The sequence below is a fragment of the Eleutherodactylus coqui genome, chromosome 2 (assembly GCF_035609145.1).
Source record: "Eleutherodactylus coqui strain aEleCoq1 chromosome 2, aEleCoq1.hap1, whole genome shotgun sequence".
Taxonomy (NCBI): Eukaryota; Metazoa; Chordata; class Amphibia; order Anura; family Eleutherodactylidae; genus Eleutherodactylus; species Eleutherodactylus coqui.
Genome location: NC_089838.1, coordinates 330,931,897 through 330,940,426, shown reverse-complemented (window position 1 = coordinate 330,940,426; position 8,530 = coordinate 330,931,897). Strand labels below are relative to the sequence as shown.

The window sequence follows — 8,530 nt, the reverse complement described above, 5'->3', positions numbered from 1 at the left end:
AATGGCTGTTAAGACTGAATGTACTCACCCTCTTTTCTACATTAATCTGCTCCCCTTCTTAAACTAAGAGAAAAGCACTCCACACATATTTTTGTCTTTTTAAGTGGGGTAGGCTTCAGCTTTATTAATTATTCCAAGCCTATAACAAGCCTTGTTTCCATGCTTTAACCTTCCCCCAACATTTTTTCATGAGTACGACAAGGCATCAGGAAGCCCCGCTATAAACTCGTGCTTGATGAAACGCCCTTCCCTTACAGCAAAAACTGCTGGCATGGAAAACAATAGCTGTGACGACTTCCATATGATACTTAGACAATTAGAACAATGCTATACACAACCCTTAAGTGCATCATTAGTAAACTCCAGGGAGGGTGTCATCTCATCCAGGCTCCTTGGATAGAAGGATGCGACCCCTTCCCTCATCACTCGTTTTGTACTTGCTTCTCTCTTCCTTAATTATGTATCTCCACCCCCCTCACTGTGGGTCGCACCCCTTACTCAGCCTAAACTCGCCCTCCAGTCACTGGCAGCTGCATTAAGCATTGTGCTGCCTTCCAAGATTTGCTATTTTACATAAGTCACAATTGCTGGAGTTTCCACCGGGATACATAATCTTCAGTCTTTCTTGCTGAGTAGGAAGTAATCATAGAAGAAAACTAATTCTGCAGGGAGGGGCAGTAGTGTTATACAGCACACTATTACCCTAGCATCTCTGATATATATCCTGGAGCTTCATCTCCAGATGGATCCACAATCTGCAGGTAAGCAGCTTCATCTCTCTTCACATATCTCTCCATCATCTACTTACATTGTGAGGATCGCCACCAGCAATGGTCCAACCAAACGCACCAGCAGGGCAGCCATGGCTAATCCTCATCATGTAAAGGGTTTGGTCTTGTCTCCAATATTAAAGGGAGCCCGCCATCGATTCTGACATAGTTAAGCTGACAAAACCCGTCCAACATGGCGGTATTGCTACATACTGGGCTGCTCATTCTCAAACCTATTTGGTTAAAAAATAGATACGGTAAAACTTGAAAAATAAGTTTTAAACTTTTTCTGTGCGGCTTGCTAATTCTGAGGTGGTCCGGTGGGTGGGCTGGACTGTCTTAGCTGGCATGGACGATGTGCCAGATGACACCTAGAGGGCGACTGAACGCTCACACATGCACATGATAGAGCATTGAATCTGTCAGAACTGGAATCCCTTGTATGTGGTATCGGCTTGCTGAATGAGCGGCTGTGGGAGAGGTTGGATTCTCTTCTACAGCCTTTCCTTTGGTGAGTGCCAGTTATATACAGGAGATTGGAGAATAGAAGTTGGGCCTCTGAATTAACCTGGATCAGTAGAGATGTAGTGGCGCTGTGTACCTGCATCCAGCATGGTGTTGCCTTAGAGAAAAAAAGTACTTTTTTCTGTTGATAATCCTTTTTGTGCAAACATCCTCCATTAACCCCTTAATGACCAGCCCATAGACTTTTTACGTCCTAGCTTGCTGGGCCTTATTCCCTGAGGACGTAGAAATATGTTTCCTGCAGGGATTAAGGCCCAGCAAGCTGAGGATGTGACAGCTCTATGCTGACGGCTCCCGGAGGTAGCCGGCAACCTGGAGCTGCCATTCCAAGCCGCAGGTCCCCTCCCCCGGTCACATGATCGCCGGCATTTACCGAATGCCGGCGATCATATAAAAGTTAGTAAAAAGTTTTAAAAAGTTAAAGATTCAGCTGCCCCGATGGATCGGATCCATCGGGGCAGCTGAAAGTACTCATCCGCCTTCTCCGCGATGAGGTGTCCCAGCCTCCCAGGTCCCGTCGGCGCCTTCTGCAAGTATGACGTCGGGCGCGCGCACAGAAGGCGCGCGCGGCCCGGGAAATTTAAAAATTTTTCTGCTCCCGGCTCCCATGTGTAGCCGAGAGCAGAGGGATGTCACAGGGAGCTGCTGTATGTGGTTCCCGGTCACATGATCGCTGCTATCCAATGGATAACAGCGATCATGTAAAGTAAAAAAAGTTTTTGAAAAGTTTTAAAAAAAGTTTAAGTTTGATCTCTCCTCACGGATCCGTGAGGGGAGATGAAATGACGTACCTAAGGCACCGCACCAAGATGGCGGACGCATGTGCAAAAGGCGCAGATTGCCAGGGTAATTTAAAATCTCCCTGCTCCTGCCTACCAAATGTAGCCGAAAGCCTGGAGATTTCACCGGGGCCCGCAAAACGCGGTTCCTTATCACGATTGCCATTTTCCAATTGAAAACGGCGATCACATAAAAGTAAAAGAAGTAAAAATGTCACCTCCAATCACAGATCAGATTCGTGAGGGGAGGAGATATTACTTACCTAAGGCCTCTGGTGATGTCCCCTGATGGGATCTTTATCCACGGACCTTTCCCCAACTTTGGCGCATGTGCCCATTAGCAAAATGGTGGACACAAGCGCAAAAGCTGCTCAGGGCCCTGGAAATTCAAAGTCTCCTTGCTCCTGGCTACTAAATGTAGCCAAGAGCCTGGAGCAGTGACCGAGGGCCGCAGTGAGTGGTTTCCGGTCACCTGATCGCCGTTATCCAATAGATAATGGCGATTACGTAAAATTTAAGACACTGTTGAAGTTTGATGCGCCTTTCGTTTTGAGCCCCGTTGTGCATACAGACATAATATTAAGGCCACAATGGGTATGTCTCTGAAAACGGGACAAACGAGGGTATTCATTTTGGGGTGAACTTTTTCATTCCTATGTGTGCTGTACAAAAAAAAATGTTTTTAAAATGACACAATTGCCAAAAAAATTAAAATCATAATTTTTTCCATCTGCTTTGCTCAGACTCATTCAAAAACTGTGGGGTTAAAATACACAGTACACCCCTATATGAATTCGTTAAGTGGTCTAGTTTTCAAAATGGGGTCATTTGTGGGGATTCTATATCGTTTTGACTGCTCAAGGGGTCTACAAGTGGGCAATGGGGCCTAAAACGCCTTCACGCAAAATGTCTGTTCTAAAAGCCACAGGCTGCTCCTTTGGTTTTGGGCCCCGTTGTGAATACGGACATAATTTTAGGGCTACAATGGGTATGTTTCTGAACACGGGACAAACAGGGGTATCCATTTTGTGGTACAAGTCTTCATTGATATGTGTGCTGTACACAAAAAACGGGTTTAAAAGTACATGATTGCCAAAAAAATGAAAATCGTTATTTTTTCCTTCTGCTTTGCTTAGATTCATTCAAAAACCGTGGGGTCAAAATGCGCAGTACACCCCTAGATACATTCATTAAGAGGTCTAGTTTTCAAAATGGGGTCATTTGTGGGAGTTCTCTGTCGTTTTGGTCCATCAAGGGCTCTAAAATTGGGCAATGGGGCTGAAATCCCCTTCAAGCAAAATGACTGTTCTGAATGTCACCGTCTGCTCTTTTCGGTTTGGACCCTGTTGTGCATACGGACACAAGATTAGGGCAACAATGGGTATGTTTCTGAACACAAGACAAATGGGGGTATCCATTTTGGGTGCAAATACGCATTTTCATGTGCGTTATAGAAAAAAAATTCCATCTTTTAAATGGCATATTTGCAAAAACATCAAATTTTATTTTTTCTCCTCTAAATTGCATTAATTCATGAAAAAAATCTGTGGGGTAAAAATACTCCTGCCCCCCCCCCCCCCCTAAGTGTATAAATTAAGGGGTGTGGTTTTTAAAATGGGGTCATTTGTGGGGGTATCTATCATTCTGACTCCTATGAGCCTTTGCAATCTTGGCTTGGTGCCGGAAAACAAAGTGTTCCTCAAAATGCTGAAAATCAATGTTAAATTTGCACGTTTCTTAAATGGTTAAAAAAAGACTGAACTTTTTCTAATGTGTGCCCAGAATAAAGTAAACAGATGGAAATATATATCTTATCAAGAATTTGTACAGTATGTTCGCACATATTTGAGATATCGCAGTTGAAAATGTGAAAAATGTTCCCAATTTTAGTGCTTTTAATAAATATACACAAATTCTACCGGACTATTTTCACCACCTAAATGAAGTACAACATGCGGCGAAAAAACAATGTCAGAATCACTTGGATATGCAAAACCTTTACAGAGTTATTCTATGTCAAAGTGACACATGTCAGATTTCCAAAATTTGCTCTGGTCATTAAGGCGCAAACAGGCTTGGTCACTAAGGGGTTAAAGAAGGAAAATTGATGACATTCTGCTTGCCGTTCCAGAATTTATAGATAATGTAAAAAAAAAAAAACATGCAACTTACCCATTATATTCATCCAGTGAATGCTACTGTTTGGATTTAGAATCGCACGGGTGTCCTTGTGACGATATTCCAGCACATAGTTACATAGTGTGTAAGGCTGAAAAACATATAGACATATGCCCATTCAGTTCAGCCTAATACCCCCCAATGTTGATCCAGAGGAAAGCGAAAAACCCCAATGAGGTAGAAGCCAATTTTCCTCATTTATGGGAATAATTCCTTCCTGACTCCCATCTGGCAACCGAAATAATCCCGAATCAGCGACCCTTCTGAAGTTATCAGTAATATAACATGCAATATTATAACACTCAAGAAAAGCATCCAGGCCCCTCTTATACTCTTTTAGCGAGTTTTCCATCACCAATCACTGCTCTTACAGTAAAGAACCCCTTTCTATGTTGTGTAGAAACCTTCTTTGCTCTAGAGAGCCATATAGGGCCCCCCTTTGTTACTGTCACAGTCCTGGGTATAAATAGATGATTGGAGAGATCTCTGTTCTGACCCCTGATATATGTATACATAGTTATTAGAGCGCCCCCTTGTTACAGTCCTGGGTATAAATAGTTGATGGGAGAGATCTCTGTAATGAACCCTGATATATTTGTATATAGTTATTAGAGCGCCCCCTTGTTACACATGTAGATAGATGCTTCAGAGACAGGATTCCCAATTTTATTTGCACAGCACAGCAAAACAGTCCATGTACACAGCATACAATACAAAAGTCCATAAGTAAGGGTTCAGAACCCCACAGGGCCACCGTCACTACCCCGCCCGGGGTGCCTAGAGGGCGTCTTCCTCTGTCAGACGTGTTACGGTACAAGAACAGGTTCCCAGTTCCTGATGTGGCTCCTCACCACCTCTCTGGCTTGCAGGCAGCATTCTGCTCAACTGAGCTATCACTTCTCTTGTGTATACTAGTAACTGCTCCTTTTAACATAGTTCCTTCCCCACCCACAGGTGTTAACCCTCTCTACTGGTCTCAGAATGGCTGTCTGTAGCCTTCTGCAGGCCTTCCTGTGTACTGCACAATAGTTATTAGAGCGCACCCTTGTTACAGTCCTGGGTATAAAAAGGTAATGGGAGAGATCTTAGTATTGTCCCCTGATATATTTATACTTATTTATTAGATTGTCCCTCAAATGTCTTTTTTCTTAACTAAAAAATCCCAGTTTTGATAACCTCTATAGGTATTGTAGTCCGCCCATTATGTTTATTACTTTAGTTGCCTCCTTTGTACCCTCTCAAGCTCTGATATATCCTTCCTGAGTACTGGTGCCCAAAACTGTACACAATATTCCATGTGTGGTCTGACCAGTGACTGGTAAAGAGGAAGAACAATGTTCTCGCCATGTGCCCCTAGATCTCTTTTGATGTACCCCATGATCCTATTTGCCTTGGCAGCAGTTGCCCGATATTAGTAAAATCATCAAGTCCTTTTTTTGTCCAATATTAACCCATTTAGTGTGTAATGGGGATATGCATTTCCCTGCCCATGAGCAGAAAACCAATAACATGTAACACAAATTTGAGAGCCATTAGCAATGATTAGAGATGAGCGAGCACCAAAATGCTCGGGTGCTCGTTGCTCGAGTCGAACTTTCCGCGATGCTCAAGGGTTCGTTTCGAGTAACGAACCCCATTGAAGTCAATAGGCGACCCGAGCATTTTTGTATATGACCGATGCTCGCTAAGGTTTTCATTTGTGCAAATTTTCAAAACCTACGAAAGTGATGGAAACGACACAGATACGGATAGGGCAGGCGAGGGGCAACATGCAGGGCTGCATCTCAGGTTCCCAGGTCCCACTATTAAGCCACAATAGCGGCAAGAGTGCCCCCCCCCCCCGCCCCTAACAATTTTTACTTTGGACAAACCCTCATTAGTAAGCCACACCTTAGCTAAGCACCACACTACCTGCAACCAAGCACAATCACTGCCTGCGGGGCACACTGCTGCCTCTTCTCCTGGGTTACATGCTGCCCAACCCCCCCCCCCCCCCCCGCACGACCCAGCGTCCACAGCGCACACCAAAGTTTCCCTGCGCTGTCTTCAGCTGCCCTTATGCCACACGCTGGCCTCATAGCCGCACCACCTTCATGTCTATTTATAAGTGCGTCTGCCATGAGGAGGAACCGGAGGCACACACTGCAGAGGGCTGGCAGGGCTAGGCTGCGACCCTCTTTAAAGGGAGGGGGGGTGCGATAGCCCACAATGCTGTAGAGAATCGATGAGAAATTGACGTTCGATCTTCATTCCAATCCTGTGCCACCTCTGTCAGGAGCTGCAAACGTGCGCATGAGTTACATAGCTATGGGGAATCCATGTGCCCACACAATATTCATTCTGTCAAGGTGTCGGATAGCTCAATCGACACCGCAAGGGGAAAGCCATCTGCACTCTGCCCCCTACCCAAGTCAGTCAATGTCTTTGTGCCGGACAGGTCGAACACCGCGGTGGGAACTAAGTGGGCACCAACAGCATAGGTGGGTCCTAGGCAACCCAAGACATGAACAATAAATAAATCAGAGCCACCAAACATGGCAGACTTGCACCGCACCCACGACATAGGCCTTGGCCCACAGCTTCAGCAATCGTAGGCATGAAGCGGACTTCGATGCTAGTTAAGCTGCGAAGGTCTCATTAAATCAGTTAGCTTTCCTTTCACCGCTCCAATGACTGGATTAGCAGGAAAAAGGTCCACAGCCCCAACCTGGCATACTTGCACTTCCCCCGGGACATAGGCCTCAGCCCACACCCCCAGCAAACGCGGCCATGCAGCGGACTTCGATGCTAGTTCAGCTGCGAATGTCTCATTAAATCAGTTACCTTTCCTTTCTCCGCTCCAATGACTGGATTAGCAGGACCAAGCTCCACAGCCCCAACCTGGCGTAGTTGCAGTTCCCCAGGGACATAAGCCTCGGCTCACACTCTCAGCAATCGCGGGCATGAAGCGGACTTCGATGCTAGTTCATCTGCGACGGGCTCAGTAAATCAGTTACGTTTTCTTTCACCGCTCCAATGACTGGATTAGCCAGGAAAAAGTTGCACAGCCCCAACCTGGAGCAGTTGCAGTTCCCCTGAGACATAGGCCTCGGCCCACAGCCTCAGCAATCGTAGGCAGGAAGCGGACTTTCACTGCACCCAGGACATAGGCCTCTGCACAAACCCTCAGCAATCGCAGGCCTAGAGTGGACTCCAATGCTAGCGTAGCTGTGAACGTCTCATTAGCGCTGTATCACTCCTCTTGTTTGTCACAATGCAGTGCCCCGGATAGCTGCGGTAACGTGAGAGAAAGTACAGGTTGGCTTCAGCCCACACTGCATACCCTAGTTAGGCTGGGGGTTTTTCATAGTCACAGGCAGGTACAAGTCCGCTATGGGAAGTAAGTGTGCACCCACAGCATGGGTGGGTTCCAGGAAGCCACAAACGGTACAAAAATAAATCCCATTGCAGTGCCCCGCATAGCTGAGGTAACGTGAGATAAAATACAGGTTGGCTTCGGCCCACACTCCATGCCCTAGTCAGTCTGCTTTTTTTGATGGGGCCAGATAGGTAGAACACCGTGATGGGAAAACTTAGTGCACCCATACTATGCACAGACCCCTGTAATATTCCTGTAGCAAAGGTATAAGCTGACCCCACTAACAGTTATGTTGTAGAAGTCTAGGTAGACCCCAGTAACATTTCTGTAGTTACAGTATAGACAGACCCCAGTAACATTTCCGTAGCAGCAGTATAGGCATAACCCAGTAACATTTCCGTTGCAGCAGTATAGGCAGAGCCCAGTATTAGTAACATTTCAGTAGTAACAGTATAGACAGACCCCAGTAATATTTCCGTAGCAGCAGTATAGGGAGAGCCCAGTATTAGTTACATTTCAGTAGTAACAGTATAGACAGACCCCAGTAACATTTTAGTTGCAGAAGTATACGCAGACCCCAGAAACATTTATGTAGCAGCAGTATTGGCAGACCCCTGTAACATTTCTGCAGCTGAAGTATAGGCAGACCCCTGTAACGTTAATGCAGTTACGCTCCTCTCCGATAACTGTGGTAACACGAGAGAAAATACATGATGCGCATTGCTAATCCCCTGACCCCAAGCGGGAGGAGGAGGTGGCATTACAAGGCCAAGACACCATGACACCAGGACCCGCTATAGTCTGTGTGGGAAGCACGTTAGCGGGCCCAGGGTCAGGCTCGGTTCCGCGCCTACACCTTAAATTTTGCCTCCATGGGCAAAATCAAACCTTCAGATACGAATAAAAGCCAATGGACAAAA

General features: G+C 45.9%; 1 protein-coding gene across 1 annotated transcript in view; it reads left to right on the top strand.

Annotated features, from left to right (window-relative positions):
• The first annotated feature begins 531 nt into the window (after positions 1-531).
• The window catches only part of LOC136613049 (phospholipid scramblase 1-like), a 54,802-nt gene continuing 46,803 nt past the window's right edge, over positions 532-8,530 (top strand). Inside the window, exon 1 of the mRNA XM_066593857.1 lies at positions 532-761. Within this exon, the coding sequence (XP_066449954.1) occupies positions 743-761 (19 nt within the window). The 5' untranslated portion in view covers positions 532-742. The remainder of the gene's footprint in view (positions 762-8,530) is intronic.